A 14,440-nucleotide genomic window follows, 5' to 3' on the forward strand; every position below is an offset into this window, starting at 1 on the left:
AAATGAGTACTATGCACAATTACTTACGGTATATTTATACATGACAAAATTCAGTATATTCCTGAACAGCAGCATCACAAACAAGCTATGGTATTACATACAGTAGCCTGCATCTTCCCTAGGTGACAGGATTTTCACCTCATTTGGAATCTTGTGGGACTAGCATCACAAAGAAGCCTGTGGTTGGCATCAGCACTTTTGGGTGGTACAGGACAGTAGACTCATTATGCAAGTCATTTGTAAGGTATTTGGATGTGTGGATGGTCCAACCTCCTACAGTGTGCATTTAGGGCTGTTTAGTCTCCATTTCTAATGGCGTGCTTCTCTGTTCCTTCTTTTCTTTGTGTCTTTATCCACAGAACGTGTTTGTAGATAAACCAGCATTCCCAGAGTATAAAGTTTCTGATGCAAAAAAATCCAAGTTCATCCTGTTGCATTTCAGCACTTTCAAAGCTGGCTGGGACTGGCTCATTTTGCTGGCGACATTCTATGTTGCTGTGACAGTACCTTACAATGTGTGCTTCATTGGCAATGAGGACCTGTCCACAACTCGGAGCACAACAGTCAGTGACATTGCAGTGGAGATTCTTTTCATTATAGGTAAGATCCAGGAGCTTCTCGTTTGAGAGATTTGCATGTGGAAAGCAAGCATGTTTCAGAATTTTCTGTATAAAATTTGAGCAGACGTCTATTTGCAAGAGTGTGTTTCAGCCTGTGGTGCACATTTTGGAGATTCATGTGCTTTTATTTCTGAAAATTGCTTCTTCCAGTTTTCCTGCTGCATTGAAACACCTAAACCAATGTCCCATTTTTTTACATTTATTTTATTTAAAAAAATGGGTTGAAGAAAGATTTGATGTTGGTTATGTTTGGACTCTGACATCCTTAGAGATATTAGCTATGCAAACTAGGAGTCTAACAAAAGCCCATCAGCAGAATGGCATCCGACAATGGTGCAGGATATCTTGGGAGTGAGGCTCTTTTCATGGTGTTTAGGATGAACTCTGTGAGTGGCCTGTCTACAGAAGAATCAGTGGTTTGTGTTTTCTGATGTAATCAAGAGAGACAGTATCTGATTTTAGCTAAGTAGACCCCAAAGGATGTTTGTTCCCAGTATTTATCTTTAGAACCCTGGGGATTTCAGTTGACAGACATTGGCTTGACTGTATAGACCTTTTTCTATTCTCCTGCCTGTTGAATCTTCATTTTGTTCAGACCCAAGCCTGGCTCTTGATTCTCCTTCTAGAACAGATTCCGGTTTTCTTTAAGTTTAGATTAACTTAAATTAACTGCTGTTTAATTAACCACCATTGGCTACGAATACTGAGTCTTTACCTGATCAGGGTGTCAAAGAGCAACATGAAAGAATGTTAGTGAAACATCTTTAGGAAGGGACTGAATCAAGGAATAATTGACCTTAAAAAGAAATGAAGCAGATCAAATATTCTTTTCAATGGTGGTAGGTCGTTTGCTCCACGAAGCTGATAACACTTTGGGACCAGAATGGTTCTGTCAGTGCACGTTAGATTAGGGTCTGTAACTGCTGTGAGAGTGAGGTCTGTGACTGAGTGTGAGTGTGCACTGCTCTAGAAAGGTGTGCCTGCTCTCCACATGAGTCCTGCTGCACTGTTACCACTGTGCCTATGAGCCCTGCCTGTAGGACCCTTTCTCTCACCCCAAAAGTGGTTGCTATAGTGTGTTAAACCACAAGATGGCAATAGTGTCTAGTTGGGTAACTGGGTAAAGCTACAAAATCAATTTATTTATTTTTATTAAATGCATTCATTATGAGGAAATTATAATATAATATGATCTGTCTGATCATGATGAAACAGCAGATTTTATCATTACAGTTCAAATTTAGAATGAAGTCGCAGACAAACTGAGTGGGACTATTTGCCAATCCATTTAGCTTCATCTCCTCTTAGTTTAATAGCCTTTGATGTTTCCTCCTATGAGTCCATGACAAACACAATTGTCATTGCCCTAAAATCATTGTCTATGTCCTGGTCAGAGTTCTAAAGGACTTGGCCCTTCATTGCATGCCTGAGCCTAGTTTCTTTATAGAAAATATGTTTACAAGGTCTCATCAAGTATCAGGTAAAAGTGTCTGTTGAACACACATGTCAGCAGCTTCCTAATGTTGATATTTACAGTTTCTTCACTGAGGCAAAGCTATTTCTTGATTTACTTCACCATATTTTTCTGATATATGAGATTTGAAAACTCATGAGTAAGGAATCCATCCTGCCACTGTGCAGTCCCAAGCAGAGGATGACCTGTTTAGTCATGAGGACTCAGACTCTGACAAAGCTTTATTTGTTTGGGGTATGCTTTCCTGTGGGAGACAGATGGAGATTGGTTTTGGCCTCTGCCTCTGCCCTTAGTTCTTCTGGTTTCACTCTTACTGTGATTTCTGTTGTGTATGTAGCAGGTCAAGCCAGCACCTACACCCAATAACCAAGCTCCTGCTATTTTTACCCAGTTGTGTTTATCCAACAATTGCTTTACAGCTGGAGACTGACTCTTCTAGCAGTATGAGATCCTCTGTGGAACCCCTCATTGACTGACTTAATTTCACAGTCAATAGGAATTCGCTCGCAGTTTTTCACCGTTGCCACCCTATTCTTCTAAACGAGTTTAATCATGCATCCACTCAGAGCACATTTGAAGAGCGGTTTATAGTGGAGTTTATCCTTTTAGGTTTACCCTAGTCTTATCATGGGCATCTTTTGGCAAAGGTGGCCAAACATGATTAGTTATAAATGAGTTATAACACTTGGAATAAGAGCAGGTTACGGCACCTCACTCTTGTAATTCAAAAACTCCAAAGGCAGAGGCAGGAAGTCCCAGAGTTGAAGGCCAGACAGGGTAACACATTGAAATTTTATGTCCAAACCCAAACAGAAATAATATTGTGAATGAAAATATTTTTACCTGTAGTTTCACAATACTGAGTACAATTTGGGCCACTTAACTTTTATTAGTCTGTGTGGCATAATGAACATAAATATTTAAAATACAGCTAGTTTTCCATTTCTTTTTTCCTTTTTGTTTTTGTGGTACTGGATCCATATGAAGGCTCCAGAGCTTCACCACTGGACTGAGCATTCAGTCCACCTGGACCCATTACAGAGGACTTGGGAAAGACAGGCTTCATTGTGCCTGAAAGATGATGTTAAAAAAAAAAGTTTCTTAATTTTACTAGCTCCAGTGTTGGACAATATGTGTACTTTCCAAATGGAAAATAATTAAATGTTGCATCCAGAAAAGTTTCTTAGTGGGAACTAAAGATGGGTGATGACACATTTCTTCGGGGGCTCCGTAATAGGTTTTAGCATGGTAAATACTCAAAGAATCCTATGCTGAAGAAGCCTATTTAAATGTGATTCACAAGCATCTCGCTGGCTTTGCTTTACCGCAGAACTTACCCTCCACAGGTCATTCAGTAAGACTCTTTTGGCATGACTGAGGAATGCCATCCTTAGGTGGATTCATCAGAAGGAAAGTATCTGACTTCAGAGTTAGTTTCAAGTTAGTGACTTGAAACTCCTACCTGCCCTCTTGTCCTTATTGTGAAAGCTACATCATCTCAAGATAGCAAAGTCTCCTGAATTCACAGAAGGAAGATAAAAGTTGGACCTTCTTTCACTTTCCACCTCAGTGTTATGAGCAAAGGAACAAAGTTGAGTGGAGAGTTTCATAAGACAGACTCACATTAACTCAGCCTCTTAGACAATGTGCTATACACTGGAGATCTGATGTTGCTGTTGCTTATTTCTGTGGCTTATTAGCTTACTACGAAGTAATACTGCATTCAATTAACAAATTGCTGCTACGTCATTTATTTTAATTTCTGTGGCATTTGAATCAGTAGACATTTAAAAAATGATAGTTTTCATACAATGGTGATTTTGTTTCCAAGCCTTATAACCCAGTCATACCTTTAACATTGCAGGTTGTTATATACAAATAAGCCAGTGTCTCCTCCATTCCCCTCCTAAAAATTCTACAGAGTCCAAAACTGTGCATGCAGCAGTGTGCACAGTCCGGGAGGGAGCTGTGAGTTGTCTCAGTTGGTGCTATTTTCCTTCCCCTTTCCTGATATCTGCTATAGGGACAAGAAGGTTACCAGTTAACCTGAGAGGTTTGAACTTGTAGGCTACATTGTAGGGCAATAGCTCCCAACTTAGTTTCTTCAAGAATTCTTTTTTTTTTTTTTTTACTGTGTTATAGACGCTTTATTGCTACCACTTTAAGTAACTAGTTCATATCACCTTGGCTAATCAACAATACTACCTTAACTAAACAGCAATCGTCACCAGTGGGACAATTGATAACAAGCACTCCCCATCATGATAAGCAGAGAGGAACAAGGAAAATGGCATAAGCAATATTAAGTCACAAAATAACAGTATTCTGAATTTCATCCTTAACACAAAGCAGGCAGCAATGGACATTAGAGCAACACACACGGTAAAGGCAGCAGTCAAGGGCTGAGGTGTGAGGACCTGCAGGTCTGAGGCTGCTGAGATGGCTCAGTGGATAACGGTGTTAGCATTTAGTCTAGAAAATTTCCTCAGCATTTCTTGTTCCTTGTTGTTTCATCACAATGACACTGGGAGAGCTAACATTTCTTTAGACAGTATTTGTTAATTGGGGTTGAAGTTGGTTGTTATCCCCTACCCCCTTTTCTTTCCTTTTTGAGAAAAGGTGTTGATATGTAGCCCAGGCTGGATTCAAACTTCCAAAATCCTTTAAAACGATTATTGGTGTTCTAAGTGTTATTACGTGTTTGTGTGTGTGTGTGTGTGTGTGTGTGTGCACATGTGTGCCTATGCATAACCACATAACCATGTACCCACATGCCACATGGTGCATGTGGAAGCAAGAAGCCAATCTTGTCAGTTCTTTCCTTCCACCTTTACATGGGGACCAGGAAATGGCCTCAGGATGGTTAACAGGTTTGTGCAACAAACACCGTTATCCACTGAGCCATCAAGAATTCTTAGAAAGCTAAAGGTTGCCATTAGAAGGAAGGGTGCAATTCGCTGCTGCATTCTGTGTATTCACCTTAGCCTTCAATCACTGAACTATTTAAGAAGGCTCCAGAACAAAACAATTGAGAAACTAGTGGGATGCTTTAACTGGAGTGTTAAGAGCCAAAAATTTTTCAGAACGGAAAGACTATGTGAACTGTGAGATGCACAGATTATCCAAGATGCTACATAGAAAAAAAAATGTCCTCACTTCTCAACACACCATAGTAAAGACCCTAGAAGAAGATGCAGCTGCCCTAGAGACAGAAGAACATTACATGGCAGTAAGAAAAAAAAAGCTGCTGGAGGATTAACCATTATGAATATATGCATATGAATATACTCATACGTGAAATAATATTGCCTGAAAATACACAAAATGCATGTCACAGATTGTGCATAGTTATTTTAAAAATAAAAAGAATAAGGCTATTTTCACATGGCATTAACATCTGAGACAGCACCACAGCAATATTTAGACTCTGGGAGAACTGGAAAGCACAGTTGACAGGATGGTTCACTATCATGCAAACAGGCTTTCAAAGCCTTCACTGTATGGATGAGCAGACCTCAAATATTATCTGTTGTAGAGGCTCTTTGCCCTTTTTAATGCCAGCAGCACCCACTGTCCATTTGTGACAATCAGTTGCCTCCCATATGTACAATTATTTCCATTTCCAGGACACATTAAATAAAGCAAGTGGAATCTGTCAGGCCACTTGCAGCATGTGCCATTTATATAAAGTCACAGAGAGCATTCAGAATTAATTTATTTGAAAATGCTTACATTACCTTTGGAGAATTATGTAAAGAATGGGTGCACTTATTTTTGTCTCAAGAGGACAGGGTCCTGAGAACAGTGACAAAACATATTGCATACCTTCCAGTGGGTTCCTTAGTTTTGAGCGATATGCTGCTGAGTAAAAAGGAGCCCCACAAGGAGAGCAACAGAAACAAAATATCTGGCACAAGGGTCTTTTCTGTGACTGATACTCCAACCATGGATCATTTATGGAGATAACTAGAACCCCTGCACAGATGGTAGCCTGTGCCAGCTCAGTGTCCAAGTGAGTTCCCTAGTAAGGGGAACATGAACTCAGTGGCTGGCTCTTTGATCACCTCCCCCTGAGAAGGAGAATCCTTACCAGGCCACAGAGGAAGACAATGCAGCCAGTCCTGATGAGACCTGATAGGCTAGGGTCAGAGGGAAGGGAGGAGGACCTCCCCTATCAGTGGACTGGGGGAGGGGCATGGGAGGAGAAGAAGGACAGAGGGCAGATTGGGAGGGGATGAGGGAAGGGGCTACAGCTGTGAATAAATTGTAATAAATTTAAAAATAAATTTTAAAAAGTAAAAAAAAAAAATAATAAAATTAAATTTTAAAACTTAGGTTTCAATTACATAATTGCTACTCAAGTTGAAAAAAATGAACAAAATAAAACAAAGAAAGAATAGAGAAAGCCTAGTGCTATGCCATACATCTTTAATCCTAAGCACTAAGGGGGCTTTGTTGGGAAGATTGTGAATTTGAGATCAGCTAGGCTACAGGGAAATTCTGTGTGTGAGCTGCAGAGGACAAGGAAAGGAGAAATTGTCAAAGGAGAAAGGGGGGGGGGAGTTGTAAAAGATAAGATTAGAAAATAATGGTGTAGGTGAAAAAGAAAATCTAGAACAACTTGGTAAAATCTGATGAGGTTAAAAGTGAGCTTATAACAGAATTTAGATACTTTTGAATAGATGGAGAATTGCCTTCAGATGCATATAGGGAAACATATTAAAGATTTGCTGGGTCTTACTATTTATAGAAGCATAGCAATAGAAACCAACTAGACTTCCATCAGGAAGCACAGACTATGGTGCTCAGTGCAGCTAATGAGAAAAGGAATCTAGTAAGAAGTTCCTCAAACCAAACCTTTTGTTAATAAGTGTTCATTTCAGTGTTAGAATAGTCACAGCCTTTCCTGTTATTTAATGCAGCTGTTTTCAAATTGCATCGTTGAATTTAACTTGTGTGTGACAGAAACTTAATGTCCAAAATAAGTATTTTTTTACAATTAACCCCTTCATGAAAAAAAATGAAATCTGATTTAAAGCACTGGCTTGCACCAAGCACCCCCTTTTGATAATACATATTATGTAATGTCTTCTTTAGGAAAAAAAACAAAACCATTGCAACACTTTAATCTTAATATGAAGCAAAGTACAAAATAAGTCATCCATGGTATTTCTTCTATATTTTAATTTTTAATCTCTGTAGCATGATAGCAACCAAAAACAGAAAGAGTCAAATTCTTACACATGAGTATAACAAATAAATCTGTATTTATCAACATCTGTTGGAGGTCAGACAATAAGAACTGCATGACTAAGTATCCATAAGAGCAGACATATCCTATATGATAACGTAGACTGAGAAACAGTTAATTCACATAGGGATAGCAGGCCAAGATGAGCACCAAACCTGGGGTGAGGAAGTGACAAAATACAGTGGAGGTCCGACGATTCACCAAGGCAGTGAGTATGGTGGGGTAAAGACCATCACGCATTTTGAGAGCCTCCTGTCCAGGACTAACCATGAGCGTCTTTGCCCAAAGCACCCTTGACCACCATTACAATCTAGGAGTCTCCCACACGCTTGAGAAGCACACCCTTTCCCCTTTCCATAAGTCAAATTTGTTCCCTGTGTTGACTGAAGGAGCTCTAATTCACTTAGTCTCGGAGGGGTTGTTTCACACAAGCACAAGGAACAGTTAGAAGTGTTTGTTTTACATTCAGCCTTTGGCATTATGCTGTTTAGTGTTGATTTAATCACAACTTACATATTTACAAATGACTTTACACCAAAGATTTGAAAAAGTTTATCACAACCATAGTACTGCTTTGAACTTACAGCTCTCTCTTATTATATCTCATTATTTTATTTATTTTATTAATAGCAGTTTTATTATTCAATGTTTCACCTATAAAAGCCCATCTTTTGCTCTCCTGCAGTCTGCTTTTTATATCACCTAATTTTTATTACAACCCTCTGGGTATAATTAACACGGACATAGCTGTTGTGCCAGCAGAAACAAGCAGGTTATGCACATCTGGTTCATTACATTCAATCCATACTAGAAACTGAAAGCTTTCATTTGGAAAATGGACAAGGTCATGTGGACTTCTGCAGCTGTCATATTGGGAAGGCCCACTCACTGTTCAATAGTCAACAACACTGCTTTGACAAATGTATCCGTTAATATAAAACAGATTAAAAGGAGAGGCTCAGGCAAGTTTTGCCCCAGATTTTATGTATATGCAGGTGTCCTCAAGAAGAAAAGCCAATAAAGGCTGTTAGACTCAAAGTTTTTTATTTATCTATTTGGTTTGCATGTGTGTGCTCTTATACATGTGTACATGGCAGCACTCCATGGGACATATGAATGTGCAGGTCAGAGGTCAACATCAGTGTTTTCTTCAGTTGCTGTTCACTTCATTTTCCGAAACATGGTCTCTCCCTGAACTCAGATTTCATTATTTAGACTGGCTGGCCAGAAAGCTGTGGGTGGACCTTCCTGTCCTCCTAGCGCTAGGAGTAACAGACATCTACATACCACCATGCCCAGCTTCATATGTGGGTCCTACGGGTGACAGCTCAGGTCCTTTTGCATGCGTAGTGATTGAGCTAACTATAATTAATTTATCTATTAACTATAAATGGTAATAAAGCAACAACAGAGAGTCCTGAGCTGTGGATGGTCATTTTGGTGATAGTGACTAAGAAAGATACTGTGGATGCAGCACAAGATAAGAAGCATCTTAATATGTGCATCAGTCCAGCTCCATGTCATCATCAACTCTGTTTGCAGTGGTAAAAAAAGGCTCTCAAGAAAGGGAGGGTAAAATGTGCCTTCTGTTGAGGAAATTTAGGATTTCTTTTAAAAGCAGCATACCAAAATGCCACCTCCTGGGGTGACAAGTCTGAACCCATCAATACTTTTAATCCTGTATCTTCTGTTTATTTAAATAACATTTCCAGAAAAGGAAAAAAATTATTTCATTTGTACATGTTGATAAAACAGATAATTTTGAACGAAGAAACACTGGAACATTTCCCACATAGCAGCTTTCACGTTGGCTGATACAGTCTCCTTTGTGAAAAATAGAGAACACGGTCCCTCAAATACCATCATCTCACATCTTAGTACAGACAAACATCCTTTAGAGGTGCTGCACCATGAGGCTGGCGTGCATTGAATGACCCCAATAACATTAAAAGACAAGAGGCATTCAATCCACAGTGCCCCTAATCTTGTTTCCTATCAGCACATCTAGGAACACGAAAGGAAGGATGACCTGGATTTCAACTCAGCTCTTTTTATCCTGTCCAGTCTGATGAGGGCTGAAAGTAGAAGTTAGGCTTCCTATAATGCAGTCTAGAAGACAAACAACATGATCTAAAAGCTTAATCACAAACTTTACAATAGCTGGGACTTGTCTATTCAACAACTTTGACATTTTCTGGATCTCAGTTTACTCCTAGATGACTTGGAACAGCAGGTGGTTCATCAGTGACAGGACAGTGATAAGGGAGATGAGAAGATGAAAAATAAAAACTGGGACCATGAGGTCTTACACAAGTCATGTCCTACGTCAAGCAAGTTTACTAAGAAGTACAGCATTTTACATACTATTTGTGTGTAGCGGGTGGGGGTGGGAGTGGGGGATGGGACAGTCAGTGGAGAGCTATCATACCAGTAGAATGAAGTCATCCAGAAGCTAATCAAGCAATGTTGTACTAGGGGAGCACAGGACTTCTCAAAGGCATCAGAGACTGAGCACACAGTGGACTGGGGACTGATTACCATAGCCCATTTGTGTGTGGAGAGTTAAGCTCTCAGGATCTAAAGCCCAGCTGCCCAGGTGTTAGCCCAGGCCATTACTGGTTCTGCCAACGCACATTTATGGTTTAGAGTACTGTGGTTCTTCTCCATGCATCATGTCCTCAGGAGAAGATTTGTTTTAATCTAGCCCTCAGCACCTTGTAGCACATGTAAATGCATGTTTGTTTACAACCTTATCCAGTGCTCTTTACAGTGAGGCTTTGTAACTGTGCTGTTCCCATCTCCTGTGCAACTGTTTGTGTTACCACCTCCTATCAGGGCTATGGTCTCTATTGGATATTGAATCCCAAAGAGGGACAACATTTCTGCCAGGAACCTCATGTGTCCTTTCTTTTTCTTGTTCTTCTCTTTTTTTTTTTTTTTTCATCTCTGAGGGACCTGAAAGAATACACGTATTCTACAGTCATTTCATTGCACATAGAATTATTTTTTTCTGAAATAGACAAAGATATGTTGTTAAAATTAATGATGCTGATAGAACATGCTGATAACAAAGTCAAAATTTCATGGTAATAAAGAAATTCAGTTTTACCTTGATTGACTTGCCTATACATTCTGAATCATTCAGAGGATTTTGATCCTACAGAGCAGGTTGATGTCCCTATTTCACAGTCTGCAGGAACACAAGTTCCTGGGGATCATTTACTGTTGAAAAGATCAGAGAATAGGATAGTTAGAGACATTGATTGCCTAAAATTCATTATCTTTTATGGTTTGGGGACCTCCTGCCAAGCCACTATCCTCTTTCAGTTCCTTGGTCCTTCTCCTAACACTCCTCACATTTTTCGACCTATTTTCCTCAAGTGTTCAGAAAGTGGAGTAACACGCCCTGCACCTGCATACTTTCCAGTGTGCACACCCCTAACCCTAAGCAGGCTTAGGAGACTCTTCCCAACTTTCCCACATCCTTTCACAGTGTTGAGCACTAGGCTTTCACCAACTCAGAGTGGTGGTCATCGTCAGGGCTTACAATTGATTCTGAGCCCATGTGGCTAGTTATAAGGCAACTCTGAGGAGATCAACAATGTCCATATTCCAGGATTATATATCACAAATACTGACTTTGAATGAATTGTGCTGAGCAAGCCTTTCCCCTGGCTAGAAATGAAGTAGTGCTCACTTGGCTACCAAAGAGCTATATTTTTCTGAATCTGGGAACAAGCCCTCAAAGCTAAGAAAACTACCTCACCACTTCAGAGTCCCACTGAGGTGTAAAACAGTGCCCTGTATTGAGAGGGAGAGAGTCTTGGTCTCAGGATGCCTGTGATAAACAGGGCATCAGAAAGAAAACAAAAAACAAAACAAACAAAACAAAACAAACACTATTTACATGGATTTTTAAAGCTCTGCCAAACAAGTTACTAAAAAAACATCTATTTAAGCACTACTAAAAACATAGAGAGTATTTATTTTGCAAACACACTGTTCAAGTATTACCTCGTTAGCCTTTCCAGAACTTGATATGGGAAGATGAAGTGTTGTGAGCTAGCAATGTTGTGACCTGTGTGGGTTCCTTAACTGTATGAAACTGTAAAGCAGTATTTTTGTTAACTAATCTTAACTTAGAAATTGATATTTTTCTTGGGCAAAGCACATGTAGTTCAGGTTTGCATTTAAAAGTTGCCTTAGTTTCTATTAGTCAGACCTATGAACTTTTGGTATTATTCCCAGCATTCTTTGCTGTCAACAAATATACTCAGTAGCAGTGTTTTCAACAAAACTTTTTGTTCACTGCTGGGATTCTAACTTGGAGCTTTTGCCCACTCTATGCAAATACTCTTCTGTTAAGCTACATTCCTTGGTCTTGATTTTGTTTTGTTTTGCTTTGCTTGTTTTTTGAGATAGGGGCTTATTTTGTAGCCCAGATTTGTCTTCTTTTCAGGAGCCCTTGCCTCCCGAATAATGGGATTACAAGTTTGCACCAGCACACACAAGGATAGTGTGTTGACTGATTTAAACTTACCTCTGTTCATATATCATTCTAGTTCTGTAATCTTTAAAAGAAACAGTAAAGCACAATAAACAAATGGTCCTTAGTCAAGTCCTTTCCAAACAGCTCTGCTCCCCTGCTATGTCTTCTTGTTGGTCACTTTCTCTACTTCCTTTAACACAGTGTGACCACAGCACATGCTTAGTTTAAAAATGCTTTCTCATAACATTTTAATATGAATATTTCCCCATTTTATGAACAATTCTAAACACTTCTTAAAGCTCTATCATGTGGTATAATTGTTTATTTAACTATATCTTAATTATTCAAATCTAAAGTGACTTTTTGCTACTCAAGAAGAAATTAAAATAAACACTGCTCTGAAAATGTTTTTTATTCACTAACTAAATAAATCTATATTAAGTGCTTGCCATTTTAAAAATACTGTTTTGTATTTGAGCTGTAAGACAAGGCAAATGGAGGAGACCCTTGGCATTCTAAAATTTATACCCTAATAGCAGACCATCAGGAAGCAAAACAAGCATATACCATGCCAGACAGTAGTGAGTTGATATAGAAAAAAGAAACAGAGAAAGAAGAAAGAATAGGTTGCGGTTTTGAGGAATGGCTAGGGAAAATGTTAACTGAAAATTTGATATTTAAATAAAAGCAGCAAGGAAATGAAATACACTGCTGTACAATGTGATGGGTAACAGTTAATGCAAAAGGAACAGCAAATTCAGAAGACTTCTTAATTTAGAGTGATTTTTTTTCAGAAGAAAATGAACACACACACACACACACACACTATATGATATATTTTCAAAAGTTGTTTTAAATAACGTTATTCTTAGTTGGCCAGTAAAGCTCTAGTTGAAATGCAATCTGTCACAATAATATTTACTACAGTAATAGCCATATTGACAAATTCTAGGTGACATTGCTGCTTCCTGAATTTTTTATGGTGCTTTCAAGTGACTTCAATTAACAGAGTTATTTAGATAAAATAGTATCAAGATAGTATCAATAGTATCTTGTTATTTAGCCCAGAGTTCCATTTGTGTGACAGACGCAAAGCTTCCTTCACAATGAGTGAGAATGCCTGCCCACACCTCCCAGCAGAGTTCACCTGTCACTGTAAATATGGAGGGACACGTGCTCATAAAACATGGAATAACGCTGCTTGTTTTGAAAGAGGCGGGGATATGAAGAATGGAATGTTACTAAGTTTAAAAATCGAAAAGAAACTTGTGATTTCCTGATTTAGAAGCATCTCAGAGATGAGAGGCTTTTTACACTTGGCTATTTTACTATGTCCTTCTCTTGTCTTCCTACTCTTTGAATAGAAACAGCTTTATTCAGATGATTGGTATCTCTTATTATAACCCATGGAGCTAGTAGTCGTCATTAAAGCATCCTCGTCTCTCCCAGTCACCCAAAGAGGCTTTTTTTATTTTGAAGAATGAGAGTTAATATTTACTGCATATCTGCTGTGTACCAATTCTGAGTTATACAGTCTTATTTTTTAACAAAGTAAAATATAATAAGAACACAAAACCATCACATAAAAGTTGGGCAAGGCAAACCAGCCAAAGGAAAAGGGACCCAAAAGAATGCAGAAGAATCAGAGACATATTCATTCACATACTCAGGAGTCCCATAAAAATGCTAAAACTGAAAGCTATAATATATATATGCAGAGGACCTGATTCATACCCCTGTAGGCACTGTACTTGCTGCTTTTTTCAGGGAGGGGGGTTGGAAGACTTTTAATTGCTAATTATATTTCACTAGGGGCTATAGAGCTTGTAGGCCTGTTTACATCGCTTATCTGATCTTTGTTTAACTTTGCTAAGTGGTACTTATCAAGAAAATTAGTTAGTTTGTATAAGGGTATATCCATCTTGTTGATTTTCTCATGGAATCAAATCTTTGTTTCATAGATGCTTTGTATTGTTCTTTCTGTTTCTATTTTATTGATTTCAGCCCTGAGTCTGATTATTTCTTGCCATTTACTCCTTTTGGGTATGATTTCTTCTTTTTGTTCTAGAGCTTTCTTGTGTGCTGTTAAGTTGCTAGTATGAAATCCAGTGTTTTGGGCTTTTGTTTTTTGTTTGTTCATTTGTTTTATGTAGGTACTTTGTCTTAGGGTTTTATTGCTGTGAAGAGACATCATGACGAAGAAACTCTTATAAAGAAAAACATTTGATTGGAGCTGGCTTATAGTTTCAGAGGCTTAGTTCATTATTATCATCGTGGGAAGCATGTCAGCATGCAGCAAGATAATGGTGCTGGAGGAGCCAAGAGTTCTACATCTTGATCAGCAGGCAGCAGAAGAAGACTGTGTCACTGGGCGTGGCTTGAGCATACATGAGGCCTCTTTTTAATCCATTGGCATGGAGTCAGAGAGGAAAGGGCAATCACAGCAGCTGTTTTGTTACAGAGCTGTGGATGAGACTGAGGACCTTGGATCTCTAGGAGCAGAAAGAGAGGTGAAGATCTAAAATGTCAGGAGGTTTTAAATAAACAGAAAGAGCAGCAAAATATTTAAATAATATTGAATACAGAAAAAAATTGGTTAAAGACAT

At 38.8% G+C, this 14,440-nt stretch overlaps 1 protein-coding gene across 1 annotated transcript in view; it reads left to right on the forward strand.

Annotated features, from left to right (window-relative positions):
• The window catches only part of Kcnh8 (potassium voltage-gated channel subfamily H member 8), a 410,173-nt gene that overhangs the window by 231,261 nt on the left and 164,472 nt on the right, over positions 1–14,440 (forward strand). The window contains exon 5 of the mRNA XM_060369655.1: positions 360–600. Within this exon, the coding sequence (XP_060225638.1) occupies positions 360–600 (241 nt within the window). The remainder of the gene's footprint in view (positions 1–359; positions 601–14,440) is intronic.

This window comes from Meriones unguiculatus, chromosome 16 (assembly GCF_030254825.1).
Source record: "Meriones unguiculatus strain TT.TT164.6M chromosome 16, Bangor_MerUng_6.1, whole genome shotgun sequence".
Classification (NCBI taxonomy): Eukaryota; Metazoa; Chordata; class Mammalia; order Rodentia; family Muridae; genus Meriones; species Meriones unguiculatus.